At 43.6% G+C, this 20,703-nt stretch overlaps 1 protein-coding gene across 6 annotated transcripts in view; it reads right to left on the reverse strand.

Annotated features, from left to right (window-relative positions):
* The window catches only part of rerea (arginine-glutamic acid dipeptide (RE) repeats a), a 117,133-nt gene that overhangs the window by 29,555 nt on the left and 66,875 nt on the right, over positions 1-20,703 (reverse strand). For 4 of the 6 annotated variants that reach the window (XM_026366991.1, XM_026366990.1, XM_026366992.1 and 1 more), the window contains 3 exons: positions 7,999-8,104; positions 6,601-6,697; positions 4,864-4,968 (listed from right to left, as the gene is read on the reverse strand). In XM_026366991.1, the coding sequence (XP_026222776.1) occupies positions 4,864-4,968; positions 6,601-6,697; positions 7,999-8,104 (308 nt within the window). Of the gene's footprint in view, positions 1-2,676; positions 2,999-4,863; positions 4,969-6,600; positions 6,698-7,998; positions 8,105-20,703 lie in introns of those variants that run through there. The other 2 variants (XM_026366994.1, XM_026366993.1) reach the window with 2 other exon arrangements.

Below are 20,703 nucleotides of genomic sequence, written 5' to 3' on the forward strand. Positions count from 1 at the left end.
CAGTAAGTCACAACTGGGTAACTGACTGGAAGAAGGATAGCAGGAAGAAAGAAAGCCAACTAACAATTCATGACTAGGACCAGACCAAGCAGACAACTCTACTTTCTGCTGTAGGAGGGTTCTTTATGGGCACATCACATGTGACAAAAGTACACTGTGTTTTATTCTGAAAAGCAAATAAAGATTTCAGAAGAATATAATTTCTGGTCGACTGCTCCTGCACAATGAGCTGTGCAGAGTACTTTTACAGGCCTCATATTGTGAATGCAGCAATAAAACAGAATCCCCCTAAAAGGAGGAGGAGGAGGTGGTTGGGGTGCAGAAGGGGAGGGAGCAGGCTCTGGATGTGCAGGCCGAGAGCTGCTGGTACAAATGTTGGTAGCCATGGCAACTGCAATTTAATAATAGTGTTCCGAATCTCCAGCTGCAGTGGATTAAAGAAAATGACAAGATGTTCCTTTTGAAAAGCCTTTCCCTCTGTTGCCTAGGTAACAACACCGATTTTCATATGGCCTAGTGTGGGGCGGCCCAGAATCTGTCAGCATGATTTGCACCCAGAGAAGCTCGCACTCCATCATGTAGACCCGGAGGAAACCTGAGAGGCCACGGCCCTCTGGTCTCTTCACAGTCCTCCAACCACAAAAACCCTATGACGAGCATATATTTGACCTATCTCCCCTTTCCTCTTCCTTAACAGACCCCCTCCTCCTCTCAGACAGAGGAGATTGATTAGATGGGGTAATGCATACTGTTTTGAACTATGGCTGACAGAAGCATTGGCACAGACAATAGCAGCATTGGCCAAAAAATTAAATACAGCTGTGATTAATGACCCTGGACCTGCCAAAATGTTGAAATCCCTAATTTATTTTATTGCAAACATCCTCAGCAGATAATGCAAACTAAATGTGAAGTAATCAGAATTTGGACGAGCCCAAAGTGATAAAATATGGTAGTTTGTTATAACATCAGCACTTTATTCATCAGCACAGATTAGATTCTAAAGGTTTTATAATGGTTTCTTAACATATTTAAGCCAAGTTTCCTGTGTCATTATTGCACAAAAACCTCTGAAGCCATTACTATGATTAAATAACACAGGACGAGCTCATAGCTACTACTCTGGAATTATCAAAGATTAATCAGACTCAAAATAATTTGATTATTTTGTTTTGTACCAACGCACAGAATGTCTCATAACACACATATGTGCGCTTTATCTTCTGGCAAATGATCATGAAAGATGAATGTTAGCATGTATTCCACAAACCAAGACAACTATTCTACGGAGTGAGCATGAATCTGGTCTGTATTCCTGCTGAGAGAAAGTTCTACCAAAGTGTTTCTGGCAATGTGCAGCCGTCCAGGTCCACGATAAGTTTGACAAGAGGCTGTAAGGATGACAAATGAGGACCTGTGCACCAGAATAAGAACAGTGTGTCTGAAGACACCCGTGTTTTACTCAGGCAAATCCTGACAGCAGATGGTCCACATTCAGATGGAATGCTTCACGGGCAGAGTAAGGAGGCATCGCAGCAGGAAGCTCACAGGAGTTTCCATAAGGGCGGCAGGTATATTTGAACAGAATCTGAACAAGCAAGGTATTTACAAATGTGATAAAATGACAAATGTTTGTTTTCTGTAGTCAAATCTTGAAAATAACTGTCTCTAAACTTTATATTTTAATTTGCAGACTACTAATATAAACAAAAAAATGACATAAATTACAAATACAAGTAATAAAGGTATTATCTGACTGTTATGGTCACAGTATTAAGTTATAAAACTGTGCCTTGTAATTATGTAGAATATTTTCTTCAATAAGCTGCACAAAGCATGTTGTGTAGCACAATAAACCGTGTAAAACTTGCACATTTGTTACACACGAGTTCAGATCTAACTCACCATTAGCACTCAATCCCGTCAAGTAATTACAGGCTTATTTTAAAAACCCAAACAACAACGTGACAGTCTGCTCAACTTTGTGTATGCAATCAAGGATAGGCCCGCCCCCTCCATCAATTTCAGCCAATCACAGCGCGAGTCTGTGGCACACTGACATAATTGCTGCACAGCAAAAACAGACCCAACTTCGTGGTATTTAAGGCCGACGACAGGCAGCATGTGCGCATCACAGCTGGCAGCAGAGGTGGAGGAGCCGGTGGAGCTTTGTGTGCAGCCCGGCATCGCTCCATACGCCATCTCATCCCCGACTGTAAACAGGAGCAGCAAAATGGAGCCAGGGGTAGCCTCTCCCGGCCTAATTACCGTCATAAAACCAAGCTGGGTGCACATCTATCAGTCCAATACCTGCGGCTGCAACGCAAACATTATGCATCTACCGGCACTCGGGTGATAACATATGGATAAAGGTGTGATATGACGGCATTTGCATGACTGTAGCGCAGACGCGTAACGGTATGTGATGTGCAGTGACAGCCTTTATGTTCAGTAGCTTTCAGTTCTCCGGCTCCTGACACAATGTGCAAACTCGCTCCCGTGCTCCACGACACAAACACAGCCGGTTAACATGCTGACAGGGATGCGGACAGCTTGCAAACATCCCTCAGTTTAGTCAGACAGCAGGAATGCGACTCACGAAAAGGAGACGAGCCAACACTCGCGCAGCAACTAATAACGGCACGAGAAAGCGCCACAGTACGACTGCAGACCTACCTCCGGGGACTGAACAGATCGTCCATTTCTGACATCGAGCCCTAAGGTTGGGTGGTGACACGGTATGTATTAGCTCGAATCAACTCCCCTCTCCCACCTATTTCTAGGTGCTCAAAATGGAGAAGCACGCATTCGCTCCGGAGAGGTATCCACTGAGCTTGTGCTGTGACCTCAGCCTGCACGTACAGCGTCGCCAGCTCCGCTCGCTTCTCTATAGACACTACTGAGCATGTGCTGCGACCTCACACGAGCACACACGAACAGACGCACACGGGGGCAGACAGACACGCATACAGGATACGGAATTCATCTCTCCTCTATGTCTGCGCCATAATAAACAACAGTGAAATTGCAAGGCTGCAGACAGCCCGCTCAGAATACCAAACGAGCGGAGGAGAGGAGGGAGGGAGCGGAAGACCGAGCGGGGCCCTGGAGGAGGGGGTTCCCCACTGGCAACCCTCAGTGCCGATAACAAGGACAGCTGTCACTGCAACACGTGAGACACTCCAACCACCACAAGTGGATAAAAACAACGAGGCCTCTCCCATTCTGCATGAGCTTTTTAAATTAATTCAACAGTTCATCGTGTGCAATAACCAATCAACACGTCCAACATGGGTTCATTTCTCTAAGTGACCAATATTTGAGTCAAAGTGGACACAGAAGCCTAATCAACCCTAATCATTTGTATGTTAAAGTCCATCTTCTGCAAATATCAGCAACTTCCAGTTAGTACTGACGACTTCCTGTCAACGCCCATCTTTGCCTGCAACCAGATGCTGCTGCTGTATTCGTGCACAAGAAAAACCCACTTAAAATTCACTTATCGTCTGCAGAACCTTTGCATTAAAACAAATACGGCTTGTTTCAAATATGGAGGTTATTACTGCGTCTGGAGTCAATCGCACTTATTTCCAAAGTTATTTAACCATTTTCACAATGTTAAGTAACTTTAAAGTGATCCATCAATACAAGCATAACAACTGTGCCACTAGTATGAGCAGTGAATGAGGCTCTTAAAATATGAAAATTGAGTTATTCTAGTGCTACAGTAGATACATTAAATTGCACTATTGTATGTAATGTAATGTTCTTATTACTAGTATATTAACAACAATTTACAGAAAGGATCAATAATTAGTCAAGAAACACGTAAACAATTTCCTACTTGCCAAAGAATTAAAAGCACAAATGTTATTAATAAAATTAACAACAGCTCTGTTCCCATTAAGCAGTGACAGCGAGTCTGCATCCAAAACGTCAACTGAAATCAGTCAATTATTTTATTATTCACACCTGTGCTTTTACTAATGTTACATGTCAAAACGTCTTCTGCTAAAAAATACTTTCTTCCTAATCAAACAAATTATATGAAATACAATTCACGACCTCCTTGTACATTTTCCACTCTAATAAATAATTTTAACATAAAGCATCAGTAATTAAATCTTGACATGTAATTTGACAAATATCAACAAACATCCAAACAATTATGAAGCCATAGGGGTTTCCTTCAGCTCATTCCCCATAATTACACCACATTAGAACCATTCTTCGTGCACTGAAAACACTGTCAGCAGTATCATTAGGCAAACCAAAGCCCAAAAAGCTCAATTCAATTAAATTCCATTTTATTTGTATAGCGCCAAATCACAACTGAGTCATCTCAAGGCACTTTACGGTGAAAGGTTTAAGACCTTACAAAATATAACTGTATACAGAATTATATAGAAATCCCAACAACCCTACTTGAGCAGGCACTAAGCTTCTCACAAGTGTAATAAAAATTAGCTAAATTAATTATTACATTCATGTAAACAGCACTTATACTACAGCTTGGTGAAAGGAAAATATGGCAAATGTTGTGATGAAATGTTGATTGTTATTGTGAAATTACTAAACCACTAAGTTTAAATTTAAGCTAAGACAAGCTTTGTATTTAGAGCAGAAACAGTCTGATTTAGTGATTGACAGAAAACATAACTAATCACTTTGATAGTTTCTCAGTTGTGAGGGTTTTTCTGTAAAAACATGGATGTTTAATTTAGTGTTATTGAATGTTGTATGATTTACAACATATTTTAAATATTTATGAAAAGGCTGTGCAGAAATCACTCAACATTTCTGCCCTCTGCCTTCATTAAGCACTTTGTCTCAGTAGGACTGACTGGACAGAAAGCTCCTCACCTGGTCTCTGGGTTATATCCGAGGATATAGAAAAAGGAGTCGATGCGGGCTTTGAATTCCCGGGCAGCAAAAATGTCGGAGAAATGGGAAATGTTGCACTTCCCCCTGTGGGTGAGAGAGAGAGGACAAGTTTTATTAGACAAAAACAAGTGTATGACAAAGTGATACCGTAGCAGCAGAAGATGTAGACCTAATTACAATCTCTTGAGGTGTTCGTGTATTGGAGGTGACAAATACAGCAGCAGGTATCTAGTGCCTGTCAGTGCCTGTTGACTCTGCTGTGAGATATCAGGTTCTGGCTACTAAACCCATAAATACCAGCTGAGCATGTCAGCCTTGCCGTGTCTGCTGCAGCTGAGGTGTGGGAGACAGACGCCACAGAGATCTGCACAGGAATACAACCTCTGTGTCTCCCTCCCCACATGATTACCCCCACCCCCAGTGAGCTGAGAAGGTTACCACATCTTGATACCATTTCCTGTTTCCAGCAGCCTGATGTCTGGCTATATCAAAATAACAGACATCACAGGCATATGGAGAAGAGCTGCCTTGCAGAGAAAAAGTGTCTTTCTTCCTCTGAAAAGATTAAAGGGTGCTAAGGAGGGCCGTCTTCGGAGAGCTGCGGCATTACAGCATTTGACTGGAATTCCCTCCCGTTTATCTAAAGCCTGGAGAATAAGTCAAATCAAAGGCTGCTCTGTGTAGAAGTTGCAGCTAATTTGCCCTGAAATCAGTGGTTTCTGGAAGACACGGCTCAGACTGCCCGCTGCTGTGCTGCTCACAGATGGTTTTGGTTAAAGCACAGGGGGAGTGGAAGAGAAGGGAAGAGTGGATGGACGAGACAGAGGCAGAAACAGAGTAAACACAGAATATATGATTTCAGAGCAAGAAAATAATTAAGGCTGCATGCCTTTCTCCGATACGAAGCCTTCCTCCTGACACTAATCTAGCAGCTCATGTTCTGACAGGTGTGTGTGTGTATGGGGAAGTTGGTGCAGGTCATTTTATTAAGTGTTTTAATGTAAGGCAGTGTCGGTGTCTCATTTACAGCTTTTCACCTTTAGACATCTGCTCTATTTTTGCAGCACCTGCTCAAAGCAGGAAAGTGAAATATATGCTTTTAACTCCGACAAATGTATTTGTTCTCTACACTTGAAAATCAACCACTAAAGAGTCCCTCTTTGCCTATAGTTTACTAACGTTTTCTTTTAGAGTGTCAGAACAGGAGTAATGTAGTACTATTACAATACAAATACCTCAGGACAAACATATAGTGCATTGTATCAATGAATTATTTGAACGTCTGCTGAACCAGGTTCACAACAGCCAAATATTTTACAATAGGGGTGTAATTAAAACACAGATGGTGTTAGTCACCAGCCAGTATTTGGCTGAATAATTAATTAGTATCACAGAACTAGATTTGTGAAAATACAATATAATTTTCATGAAACAGTTCTATATATAGTAAAACAGAATTATCCATTTGGATTATTTCAAAAGGAACAAAAAAAAAAAAAAAAGAATTTAATAAAGAATGGTCATAGCCACAGAACTGGGACTATGTAATTGTTTTAGTTTTAAATTGATCAAAATAAAAATAGTACAAATATAATACAAACATACCACAGCCGTGAAGGCGGGAATATAACTGTTAACAACAATCTAACGGGGGTATTGTGCTATAAAAGCTATAAATGTGTCTGTGTGTATACATGTGTGTTTGTTTTTGTTTACCTGAGAGCAGCAGCATGATAAGTGTCCACGTAGTCAGAGATGAAGAGTTCTCGACTCCTGACCACAGGGTCTGTGATAACCAGCTCCCGGCCGGAGTCTGGAGGGAGAACGACACAGGAGTACTGAATACATACCGTCATGATATATCATAACTATACTCATCCGCCTCTGACAAAAAGCGAAGTGAGATTAAGCAGCTCTGGTATTTCAACTCCCTAATAGATTCATGAGCACAGTTCTGTGCACACCTGCAGTAACAAGTATCTCTGTGGAGGTCAATATTATGCCACATAATTCAATAAAGCCAATACAAGTGCAGTCCCCTGAGGAGAGGACATAATGTTCAGTTCTCAAGTGAAATGACCCTTGCTGGGGTTAAGACGCATCAGCAGCACCAAAAATGAGCTGGGGCTGACAAATGACCGGAGTTGTTGCATGCTCTGGCCACTGCGCTTTGGCCTCGTGACATCAATTCTAATAATCCTGAGTCCTGCATGTAAGGACAGACTGCAGATAGCAGCGTGTTGTGTTACTCTGAAACGACTTGTGGAGGGAGCAACACACCTGGTGTTTGGTTGATAACCTCAGTGACACAAATGAATAAGGTGCTCCCCCTGACACAAGAGATACTTGGATTACTGTAGAAAAAGACAGCCATTTAACACCTTGTTTAGTTCTAACTGTGACTGCATTGGCATTTGTTCTCTGGTTTCACTGCTGTTACTAAGTATGTATTCAGAGTGAGGCAAACTGAAATGCTCAGCCATCAGGGGCATGTTCACTAGTGAGAATCGGCAGTTGGTAACAGGATGTTGTCAACAGGTGAGAAGGTATCTAAAAGTATATATGACTCAACATATGCTATTTTGTAAAATCTAAATACCTATTCATCTACCACTATTACAAGATAATGTTAGGGTGACTTTCCTTCGTGACATTTCCGTCATCAGGATTTGACGTTCTGTTGCTAAAACAGTGACACTGCTCATGTTCCTGTAGATGTGTATGTGTTAGAGTGTGAAGAGTCCTCTGTCACTGATGGTGTTGAGAGTGTGTGCGCTCAAGGGCCACATGACACTGTGGGTTATTAATACTTGACAGTGCTGCTGTCTGGCCTGAAGGAGTGTTACCCGGGGAACAGCACAAAGCCACAGGATTGGTTTGGCCGCCAGGGACACTGAAATGCAATTCACAGCTAGCTCTTATGTCCCCCAACAGCAGAGGCAGAGGTGTGTGTGTGTGTGTGTGAGTGTGTGTTTGTGAAAGAGAGAAATTGTTGTGTTACTGAGCAAGTAAGTGTATTTACTTCCCGTTTGTGTATGCGTGTACTGAATACATGCAACCTCTAGACTAACAGGTTGTGAGCTTGTATTTCAATGCATACAAAGGCAGTCTCACCATTCTCATTGTTGCGATCCTGCACCAGGTGCTGGTAGACAGAGTCAGGCACCTCTGACTGGCGATAGTACCATTTCACATTCATCAGCAGATGGTCCCGTTTACTCTGCAACACAGAGGGAAAGAGAGAATGAGCAGGAGGCAAAAAAGAAAAAAAAAAGATCCCACACTAAGATAAACAGACATTTTGTTTGATTACGACGTCACAAACTGGCCCCTTGGCAAACAGTGATGCTGTGCAGACGCACTGTTTATGACTCACACAGGCTGATGCCAAAACTCACGCAGCGAGACAAAGTCAATTAAAAAGGGATTGCAGAGCATTTAGAGCCTTAATAAAGTAAACAGTGGGATGGCCGTTGCTGGAGGAAGTCTGGAGAGAGAAGAACCATGAGGAGGGTGGATGAGTGTTCTCAATCCTCTGCCTTGGTTTCTCTTCACTTAATGACAATATAATCACATGAGCTGTTACATGGTTTTAGTTATGCACAGGTACAGTATCATTTTACCATACACTGCCATTTGTTCTCTTTCAGTGATGCCACCTACTGGCCTTTTGATTAAGTGCATGTCAGTAAAAGGCCTGCAATTCTTCGCATGAGCAGCAAGTGGCAGCACTGAGGTGAGAAGCGATGACCAGTCAATGAAGAAACAGATGGGAGGAAAAAGGGGGGTGGGAAGAAAATGGTAGAAACTGAAGCCAACGCTGAGGGAAGGGATGAAAAGGGCAAAATACTGTTTTCATTTCATGTTATAAAATATTTATTGTGCCTTCACATAAGCTCAACTGACCGTCATAGTGGCCTAAAAGAACATTAGAATGACTGCCGCACTGGGTACTGGACTGCAACACAATCAATTGGCCCCAGCCATCTTTATTAGGAACTGGGCTGCACTGCATTGAACTAACTGAGTGAGACACCTGCACCACCACTGACTGCATCCATGGACCACAGGAGAAAAGAGAATATGGGGGGGAAAAAACAGAAGGGGAAAAGGTCTATGGTAATCTAAGACGGTTTAAAATCCAATTCTTCAAGGCTCTTAACTATATCTGGGTGCGTGTGTGCAGGAACATGAGGTCAGAGTAAAGATATTTAAAGCCTTTACAGTACATTGTTCTGTTATGTCACTGGGGAGGAAGCTCAGCACACGCAGCCAAGCAAATCATCACCTCCCTAAACCCTCCAGCCCACCTCTGGTTTTCCCATTCTCTCCATTCCTTCCTCCCCTCCCTCCTTCTCAATCTTTCTCATTCCAATCCTGCACGCCGCCACCTCTCCATTTTCCTTCTCTTGTTCTTCCCCTTCTCCAACCTTGAGCAGGGAGGAGGAATGAGAGAGTAAGTGAGCCTGGACATGTTAAACAGCAGCTGGCATGCAGTCAGCTGCATTTACTGCTCTGGATGATTGTGCGTATGCATGCAACATCACACAACCACACACACACAGTTGCTTGTGTTTCAACAGAGAGCCACACTAATGGACTGAGACACCCGAGCACGTAGACACACTGTGAAGAAATGTGTGCAATGACATCATGTCCGTCCTCCTCCCTCCTAGCCCACCAATCCCAACCTCTTGTCTATCGAGTGTACAGACACTGTTGCCTCTAGACTAACAGGCTACCTGTCACGGCATTATGAGTAGTTATCTGTCGCTTACATTTCCTTAAGGAAATAATGCTGTGCTGTGAAATGCGGTGCTACCTGTTCATTTAATATCCTGCTTGTTAAACAACAAAATCAAATGGATCTCAGAGAGCTGGAACATCAAGACTAATGCAAGAAGAAAAGCACAACCAGGTGAAGAGACTCACACAAATAAACACACAGGTTTTACATCTTATTCATGAGCTTGCATTATTTTAAACCAACCAAATGAAACAAAGCAGAGAGTGAATGTCACTTCAGCTATCATCACTATCCTCATCACAACCGAGTAGCTGCCGCTCTCCGGAGCAGATTGCTGTTTAGAAACTCACAGCGGCGTTAAGCCCTCTCAGGCAAAAGAGGGAGGGAGATGGAGAGAAAGACTAAGAGGGCAACATATGGAGCACGTAGCGGGAGCAAAGCATAGCTTTCAATTATCACAATTCTATAAACACGCAGGGTGGAAAAATAAGTAGATAACGCAAGGAGAAAATGAAGGGGGATGATCGACAGCTCAGACTTGCCACACGAACTACTAGTTGTATTGTCTGGGCTTTACTAAGCTTTCCACAGAAAATGACAGAGAGAACATATAAGAGTGAACCACAATGCTGAATTGATTAGAGACATTCCACGGTGCCTGTCGAGAGCTGAGCCCCGCACAATGTCAGCCATCTTTGTCTGTCCTGCCAGAGGCTAAACATGGCCCTTCTCTCCCTCCTCCTGGGCTTTAAATCCTGGGAATGCTTCTCACTGCAGAGAGGCCAAAAGACTTACTAACCCACTACTGAGAGAAAGAAATGAAACAAGAGGGGGGAAGAAAAGAAAGTGCAAGGGAGCAGAGCAAAGGACATAGACAGGGGGAAAATGAGGAGAGAGAAAGGGGTTGGATTAAGGTAGGAGGGGCAAGGCCTTCTCATTTCCTCAGACTTAAAATTACAACTATCCTCCTCCTGCTTCACCGAAACCCCCAGGGTACAAGGCAACCCCTTTATTCATTGATGAGATATAAATCTGAGAGTCATGCTTTGGGGTTGAACACAATGGTGCCTCTCCTCCCTTCAGTGGCTCAGCCTGGCCTGTGGCATTCCTGGGCACACTCATCAAACAGAAGTAGGATTATAGTGGGGACAATTTCACAAGCTATGTGTTGGAAAATAGGTTCTAAAAGTATATATATAAATGGCTACCTAGCTGTTAATAAAAAGCAAATCACTGTATTCATCACTTGCCAGGCATTGGTGAGTGGCTTAATTCTCCTTCTGACTAGCTAAAGGTGGTTGGCCCCTTGGATCCATAATGGCTGTGCAGTTTTCTTTGTGTTGCTGCATGTGTGTGTGCAGTCAACTCTGGAGCTGGGGCCCCTGTGTATAACCATACCACCATAAAGACTGTGGAAAAAGAGGGAATTGCAGATAGAAGACTTTCCCTATTTTCTCCCCTTTAAATCTGAAAAGAAACCAGCTTTTATTTAATTGAGGAAATCTGTAGAGGCACACACTTAAAAGATGGACTGAGTGTGGGATTAATTTCATGTTTTCAAGTAAGAGAGCGTGAAATCAATACAGTGCTTTTCAATGCAAAACCAAAGCTAACACTAATACCGATTCCTGTTAAGTCTTTTGGCAAAGTGCACAATGGTAGAAGCAAGCCACAACAGTCACAGTGGCCTTTACAATATGGTCAGCGCCTTGCAGCCAAGCTGAGCTGTGACAAAACTAAAGGAACGTGAGCGGTTACAACCTGTAACCCTCAAACCTAATGCCCTATTCCTCCTCCTTCTTGCACTGTAACACAAGAGCTTTGCTTTAAACAAAACCAGACCCTCCCGCTCCCACACGACCGGCCCCCAGAGCACCTCGTTAACAGGAAACCTCTGTTTATTTTCTCTGCTTTTCAGACACTCTCCTCTTCCTCTGCTAACCCTGTTAGTTACCCTCCCCCCACCGCCACCACCCCCACCCTCTTCCAACTCACTGGTGACATCAGCAGCCAGGATCTATGACTTCCTTCTCGAGGTGGCAGCCAGAAGTAAGGAAGGAAAGACAGATCTCAAACATGCAGACAAAAGAGTCAGCGAGAGTTAGGGGAGGGATGGAAGGGGGGGGGGGGTCAAACAGACAAGAACAGCAGCAGCAGCAGCAGCAGCTCAGTGTTAGCCAGGAATGTCAAGCAGTTCGGCTAGGCTAGCAGTCTGCTGAGCTAACAGCTTAGTTAGCTAACACCACAGGGTAGGGGAGACTTTGGTACGGTAAATCAGAACTAGCTGCGGTGTGACTTTGACAGGCAAAGGCTCAAAATGGCACAGAGGTCGGATTGTGGGAGTGTTCACCTCGCCTGCTGCAAGTGGAGAGTAAGCACAACCAAAGAACAAAAGGCTGGTTGTGGCATTTGAAGGCAGAGAAGGGATCTGGGAGGACTAATCTGCTGCTCCGACATGATAAGATTAGGGAGGGGAGGCAGGCAGGAAGAACAGGCTGGGAAGATCACACATACACTTGCATAAACACACACAAAGATGATGGATCTGATTGGAAGGGTTTTCCACTCTGCTTTCTCTCTTCCTCAATTTCCTTCTTTCTCTCCCGCTCTCTCTGAGACAGAGAGATCTGCCAGCACACCAACACTCAATAAGCACTTCCATCTGGACGACAGAACACACACTCAAAACCTGTGTGTGTGCGTCAACGCACGCTGGCGAGGTACAAGAGATCTGCTGTGCTCACGCAATCTTCGACATCTCAGTGACTGACAAAGGAGGCTGTTAAAAAGAAATGACAGCATGCTGTGTGAGCAAACACACACATGCAAGTGAATGTACTCACTCTCTCTCACACACATACACACAAATAACAGCCTTTCAGGATAAGCACCACTATTCTTCTCCTAACCCTGCAGTAGAGCAGGGCAGGCTGGGACTCTGTGTCAGAGGTAAGAGAAAGCACCTCTAAATCAGGCTGTCAGAGCCAGCAGCAGCATGATTCCACTCTGCAATCCTCCTCTCCTTATGGGCTTCACAGTGAGCATCGGCTACTTGCAGGAAGGAAAGATAACCTGCTCTTCAAGCCGCCTCCTCTTAGGCACTTATAGTACAACAATATTAAACAAATGCTGATAACAACATAATAAGAACAGCGTATTGCCTGTTTTACTGCATGGCAACAACAACAAATGGAGAGAGTGTGGGAGGCAGAGGGAGCAGAGAGGAGGGGAAAGGGAGGAGGTGAGGTGAGTCCCAGCTGTGGTGGCGGCGCTGGCAGGACCTTTGTGCCGTGCCTACACAGGGGTGTCTCTCTCTGCTTCTTTTTGGCTTGACCTGTTTGGATATTAAATGGGTGCCCTCTGCTTTGAACACACTGGGCCCATCTGTCAGCTCAGCTCCATATTGGATTGGATGAGCATTAGCCGTTTCGAAGTGGGCAGATTTGCTCTTTTTGCTCGTTTTATATGTGTGTGTGTGTGTGTGCACCTTTGAACATGAGTACTCACGCATGCCTAAAATTTAAAAACCCGTTTTGAGGACTCAAGCAGACACGCATAAATCACTTCATGACACACTCACTAGTCACTGTACAATTTGATGATATATAGCAACACATCTAAGGGTGTTAACAGGTTCTCCGGTCATCCATGCTACAGAAGGAAGAAAATGTGGCAGAGATGGAGAGATGAAAAAAAAAAGCAGAGGGATTGAGTCACGTGGAGCCCACAGATGATACTAATTAAGGCTTGAGGGCTGAGGGCCACTGCTGGTGGATCATACTGCCAATCATAGGCACACTTAACACACTGGAGAGTCACAAGTTCTACACGACTGCCACATCTGAGGTCTGGTTAGTCCAACACTTCACTTAACTCCATGCTGATAACAAACGGGGCTAATTGCACCAGTCTTTATTTCATCCCTTCTCAACTCGAGATGTAGGAGAAAGGAAATGAACGGCAGAAATAACAAGAAAAACATTACACTTTGTCCTTCTTTAAGAGAGAAGGAGGCTGAAGATCAAAAAAAAAAAAAAAAAAAAAAACAGCCTCGACCGCTTGCTCTATAAAATGGCAAGAGCTGTGTCCAACTTAAATATTTGTCTTAGTCTCCAACACACTTCTTCGGCAAGATGCTTTTAGCTAAGAAATTTAAGACAAGTTAAGTGATAGTACAGAGAGCAGCACCGTGAAAGGCAAAAGGAGAGCGGATATAAAGAATGCATTCGCTAATGATGATCATTATCTGCCCAACACAGACAAGGAGTACTAGGGACCTGACAACTTGTGTTCAGTGATTTAGGCTATGCATAAATACACAGGCACTTCTTTTTTTATGGAGAACACAGTCAGATACCCTTGCAGCACTAGCAGGGTATAGACTAGAATGCAGATCTGTGTTTGAGACTTCAAACAGGCTGTGTGAGGACAGATGGAGGCGGTTAGGAGAGCTCATATCTGGGTGTTCAGATCATAATACTGACTTTATTTCCCAAGCTCTCCCTCTCAGCCAGACATCCAGTTATAGCCTGCCAGAAAACATTGTCATTTCTGCCTTCAGCCTTTCATTTAGCCGCTTTATAGCCATCTCGCTTTGATACCTGGCTTCCTGTGTGTGTTAGTGTTTTCCGCATATATATATATATATATATATAAATATATATATATATATATATATATATATATATATATATATATATATATATATATATATATATATAAATATAAATTGTGTGGCCTTGCATAGCCTAGGATGTTCCATTACCCTTAGACTTGTCTGGTCTAAGGGTAATACCTATGAGTCAGGACTTAGACACAGACACACACAAAAAGGCTGAGGAATGCTGACATTTCTGGACCATGCAGGCTTCCTTTGTGCTGTGGAGTGTTTAAACAGTCTGGTGTTTTGTTTAGAAGGCTGTTTGCCTGTGATCCATTATGTTAGCTTTGCCTTGTTAGCATAGCCTGGTGGGCTAATGAGACATCTTACTAATACTGACTGGACTACTGCTGTGGCGGAAGAGAGAGGGACTGCTCAGAGAGAGGGGCGTGCAAAAAGAATATGAATATCAAGCTGTGTGTGTGTATGTGGACTCATATTGGACGTCTGCCCAGCTAGCTAATCTGGACCTTGTGTGTATGTGTGTGTGTACAGCTACCCGTGTTGGGCTCCTGAGCAGGGTATGCAATGAAAGAGCTGTGGGAGTGACTGAAGGGAAGACAGGAAATGAGCAGACTTACTTAAATCAATGCTAATTGATTTCCCTGTTTATATTACTCTAACACAGAGATGTATATGCACATTTAACTATACGTTAGGCTATTTTAGAGAAATTGTGGAAGCGTACCAACAAATTCGTCCACTACTGAAAACGCAGTGAGCAAATAGGATTTCCCCAGAGGCTAAGATATGAGGGTGTGAATGGTGGACAGGTTGTTTGTGTCAGGTGTATGTCCTTAACAGTTCACTGGGGAGTCACAAAGTTGTTCTGTGTTTACAGATGTATGTCACTTCTAAGACTGATGGGGTGTGTTCCGTGAGTGGAGCGATGGTGAGTTAGTAAAAAGAGAACAGAGCGTGTGTCTGTGAGAATGCTTTGGAAGTCTTCTCTGTGCAAGAGCACCTGTCAAACCAGCAGGGGATTTGTCTATAGGGAGTGTGTGTGTGTGTGTGTTACAGACACAGAGAAATTAAAAGGCTGCTTGATTGAGTGGTGCGCTATATGGCCAGCTCACATCAATACACGGCTAATAGAAATATTTATGATCCTTGTAACATAAACCAAAGCTCCATTACACATAAACAAAACTGTTTCTGCATAAGAACACACACACACAGACACACACACACTCACTCACACACACACACTCAGGAGAGAGGACTGGCGCTGCACAGCTGGAAATCCAAGCAAATAGACAGAATAAAAGCAAAAGTATGCAAAAACAGATCTGCGTATGAAACCGGACAGACTGCCTTGAAGAGCTCATACGACCATGAGCTCAACCACTTGTGATTGCTTTGTTTTATCTGGATACTGCCTCTGAAGATACACATCTCACTGTCTCTCTGCTCCCTCTATCTCTGCATCTGAAGGTGACCTTGCCTGTCTGTCAGTCTCCAGTGATGACACTGGCTCAATGAGTAATACATCATGTAAGCTGTGTATCAGCCAGATGCCACACTAGCTGAGCAGTAGGTGGTCTGTCAGGCACGCCTGCTTTGTACAATATGCAAATAATTACATGCAAATTACCTATCCGTGTGTGATGATATATCAGTGTGGATGCAAATGCGGTAGGCAATCAGATAAATGTACGTGTTAACAAAAGATTGAAGCAGTCACAGGCCTTTTACTGAACACAGTTACAGCACATAAAATCAAGGCTACTTGCAGCAACTGTTGTCTGAAAGCTGGGGAAGAATATGATTATAACAACGTGCACACACATGCGCGCACACTCAGACCAGAAACTCTGAGCAGCCTCCTGCTGTGCTGCAACAAGAGATGTATTGTAGACAACACAGCTGCAATAACAAGGCCTGCCCAGTACTACAAGGAGCTGGACTGCATGGCTCTCGGTCTAGACTGGCAGTAACAGCCCCCATATTGTAATATGATTATGGATATGGAGTTTTTCCTGAGTGTCAGAGAGACACATTTTATTCTACTGGAAACATGTTTAATTCGCCCTATATATAAATAAAGCCTCAGTGAAACTAGCTTCCTTCATTCAAATGTGGTATTGGTTCCAAAGTCCAAAGGCATTTTTAACTGATGGAATAAAGCTGAACTGTTCATGTTATTATTGACTGAATAATTTATGTAGTCCTCCTACACAATTAACTTACCACTAGAGATTTTTCAGTTTTGAAAAATAGTGAGATGTTTTGCCTTTTGTTTATCTTAAACTGTGAAAGGGATGTATGATGCTGAAGGTAGAATGAGCTAATAAGGCAAAAATTAAATTTGAATTTTAAAACCTCATACAAACAAGTGTAAACAAAGTTTTTAATTAAATATAACCGATTAAAGTGCAGAAACAAAACAAGGGCAGTGTAGGAGCACCATGAAGGAGAAAAGACAGCTAAGCGGAACAATATACGCTTTTACACACACTTTATGCATTCTGACCAAAAGTACCCTTTAATATACTCCATGGACATAATGTAAATATTTTTGCATGTCATTAAGTCCTCCACATGAAGAAGGATGAATGTAACAACACTGCATCAGTGGGTGATGCCTATATTGCAAGCTTAGCAGAAAATATCAAAAAAGCATATTTGAAGCATTGCAAATTAAAACCGCAGTCCATGTGTCTGCTGTTAACTGCCTAAACTGTAAAGCAATAAAACACACATGGTTAAGCAAACAACTGTGCACTAATGCAGAACATGAGAAAAACACTGCAGTCATGGTGAGCAAAGTGTGTCAAACACATTTATAATCGTCCATACACAAAAATGCATAAACAGACAGCACGATGAGAGAGAGAGTGGGAGTGGGAGTGAGAGAGTGGGAGAGGGTGGGAGAGGGAGGGAGGGAGAGAGAGAGAGAGAGAGAGCACGACACAAAGAGGCTGAACAACACACCAACATCTCTACTCTCTGCAAGCAAGGCACATCAAAGCCTTCCCTGCCCATTTATCTGTGTGCCTGTAAATCAAAAGGCATACTTTGAACATGCACACACACAGGCTCAGACTGCATTTGCTTTGTGCAGCAACGTCCAGGCCTGGGTAGAAAAGGTAAAGGATTTTGCTGTAGATGGGGGAATTACTTGCCTCAGCTCACTCTGTCAGGGAGGAGAGGGGGATGACTGTTTACCCGCAGTGAGTGAGAGAACATGAGAAAGAAAAAAAAAGAAGGATGGAACAAAAAGGCAGAGGTCTGAGATGTTGCTTTCTTATCTGTACGTCACCTTTTGCTTCACTTTCACCCCTCACTTGCCCCTGACACCATGGTTGAAAGGTGACACACGCACACAAACACCCATTGCTGTCTTTTCAAAATGTCTGTAAGCTGTGGTAGATGAGAGACCAGGTCAATATAATTAGTTGTAACAGCACATTTGGGGCAAGATGCTATACCGAGGAACAGGAGATGAATAAATGCACAAACACATTTAGAAAACCGGGGAGAGGAAAACCAAGGAATGCACCCCCCACACGCAAGCAGATGATCTGTGCATCCCAGTGTGACCATATGGTTTGGCGGGGACTTCCTACCCACCGCAGAGGAAGTGTCCGTTTACAGTGTACAGTTCAGTTGTCTGCCATCACATCCTGTCTCCCAGCCCTAAACGGCCTAGTGAAGTCTGCTCAGCTCAGCCCAGGCATGGCTTTGAAGTTAAATCAAGTAGAAAGGAGACAGTTCCCCATACCATGCAATCAGCATCAGCATGAGCTCTGGTGGGGCACACACAACCTAAAACCACAAAACATTGGCAGCAAGTACAGCAGAGCTTTAGATACTATAGCATTTGAGAGTTAGTCTGCTTTCAGTCTGCTTTGTCGGCACGTTCTCGCCTTTTTTCATCTATTGCGGTGGTATGATTGACATCCACCTGTCCTTGGGTGGAGGGTGATTAGGTGTTCTTACTGCTGGCTCTTTGTAGCAGAGTGGATTCTTGTAATAGATTGTGTGTGGAGAGTGATATGATAGGCTGATGATGGAATGATCCGGCAGACGTTGACTAACAGTCTGTGGAATACAACAGGGCGGGGTTATTGATGGCTCTCTTAAACAGCAGGTATCATTGCCATGGCAGCCCATACATTATCACCGTGCAGCCACGCCCCATCAACGGTTTGGACCAATGGGCAGGCAGCTTCCAAGCAAACAATCCCCAGCGGTGTTGGAATGGTTGAGGGAGAGAGGAGAATGCTAAATGTGCCACTTCATCTGGTGATTGACACAAAGCCTCTTGTTTACCGGCGCCACAGAGATTTACATCCTTTCATTGTTGCCCCTCCCTCTCCTGTTCTCTCTCATTTCTGCTCTCCTGTGTCCCTCACCTCACTCCCACAATCCTCCTTGTTTGTGACGGCACTGCATGAAGTGGATATTACCCCACCCTGCTGCTAAGATATTGATCAGCTTCCTCCCTCCTCCTCTTTTCGCTCTCCTCTCTTCATAGCCCACTGCATTGATTCCACCTCTCTCTCTGAGCCCACCAGCTAGGAGTGATTACACACACTGCTCACACACAGTGATACAGGCACGCGCACACTCACGCACACAATCAGACACATTAGAGTCTTTGGTAGGGATGTGTAGCCTTTCTTTATTTTAAAGGCTATAAAGCTCCGCAGCTGCTGCACCATTTGAGTAAGAACACAGCTTCTTTTCATTGAAGGCAACCAGCTTAACATGACATATTACCATAATAAATATCATTGTTATAGCATGTTAGCATAGCACACCAGCAGACTGGCATGAAGCCAGCTGAGCTCTGGTGGTTTTTGTCATGCTGGTGCTAAAGATGGCTGTGGAAGTGCTTGACAAGTGGGGTCCGGATACCTTGTGATTCTGTGCAGAACTTTCCCAGAGATGATACACACTCCTTATTTGGGCCTGCAATGCTGCACTCACCAGCAAAAGACTAGCAGCTAGCCTACTAAAGTCAAAGCTGTTAAATGAAACAGCAGAGAGTGGGTGTCAGAGCTACAAAGACAAAAGACGTTATCAAGGAGCCAAAATCAGCTGTGCTGTTGCAGGAGATTTGAAGTTTGGAATTTAAAAAGGTCGAATAGATGAGTAGAACACAAAAGCGCCTGTGTGAATGTCCACACTAAAAGCTGAGCTTGCCAAAAGTGTACCAGCAGCAGGAGCCATTGACATATCTGAACACACTTCCACATTAATTAGTTAAATACCAGCCCCCTCCAGTTTATGACATAGCAGCTCTGCTAACAATAGCTGTTTGAGTGTGAAAGTTTTCAGATGGGTGCTGGCTGATGAGCTAACAAGGGCAGTGTAGGCTGATGCCATAAGAGCAACCACTTATCTCTCAGGCAGCAGCAACAATCCAGCAGAGAGTCTACAGCAACAGACCAGACATCCCACATATTATACACATCCTCACTGCATTTAAATGGCATTTCAGCGTGACAGCTAACAGTTTGCACCTAATTATGGTCACTTGCTGCTGTGTTCAGTTATCCACAGAAGGGAACAGCTTTTGAATAAGCTCTCTCAAGGATAGGATAAATACAACTTGTGCCTTTAGATTTCATGCCAACGTGGAGTGGATGTGAGTGTTCAGAAACGGGCTCTGTATGTACAATATTAACAGGTAAGCACTGCACAAACAAAGACAAAGACGAGGGGAGAGAGCAAGGACAGTGTGAGTGTGATCAATAGTAGAAATCAATATTCTCCCCCTGTATGTTTCACTGTTTGAATTAGTAGTTGTGTTATACTGGAATATAACCTCTCAAACAGGCTTAAAGGGACTGAAATACAGAAAAGTCTTAAATTTATCTCCGATTAGCAGCTATAAAAAGAGCTAAATTAGTGCTTTGACAAATAATAATATGTCTCATTATCACTCAAATTAGACATGTATAAAAACCCCTCTAATGATACACCGAGGCATCTTTAGAGATGAAGTTTTGGGCCAAAAAGTACTCCAAGAGACAGCGAGCCATCTGTTAACAGCAAGCTCCATCAGTCCCCTACAGGTCCTGTCACAAGTCTACAGTTAGAGGAGTGTAAGCACAAGTTCCACTGCAGTGCACACGCTGAAGAAATGAGGTGTGTGTTTTGTGTAAAAATGTGTAACTTGGCTCAGCAGGGAGGAGAGGACGAGAGGTCACCATCCATACAAGGAGCACACCACATTGTGATGGGGGGTCTCAATCACCTCCAACACCCCTCCACTTGCTGATAGAGAGAGCCTCTCGCACTCATCCGCCAACTCCATTACCCACTCCGACAGGGCTGCACATTAAATCATTCTATTTCACCTGAAGAGGAGGGTGAAGGTAGGAGAAAGAGAGGTGGGAGGAAGACTGAAGAGTTTTTTTTTTGTTGTTTTTTTTACTATGTCCTCTCCTGTGGCGTGATT

Source organism: Anabas testudineus, chromosome 7 (assembly GCF_900324465.2).
Source record: "Anabas testudineus chromosome 7, fAnaTes1.2, whole genome shotgun sequence".
Classification (NCBI taxonomy): Eukaryota; Metazoa; Chordata; class Actinopteri; order Anabantiformes; family Anabantidae; genus Anabas; species Anabas testudineus.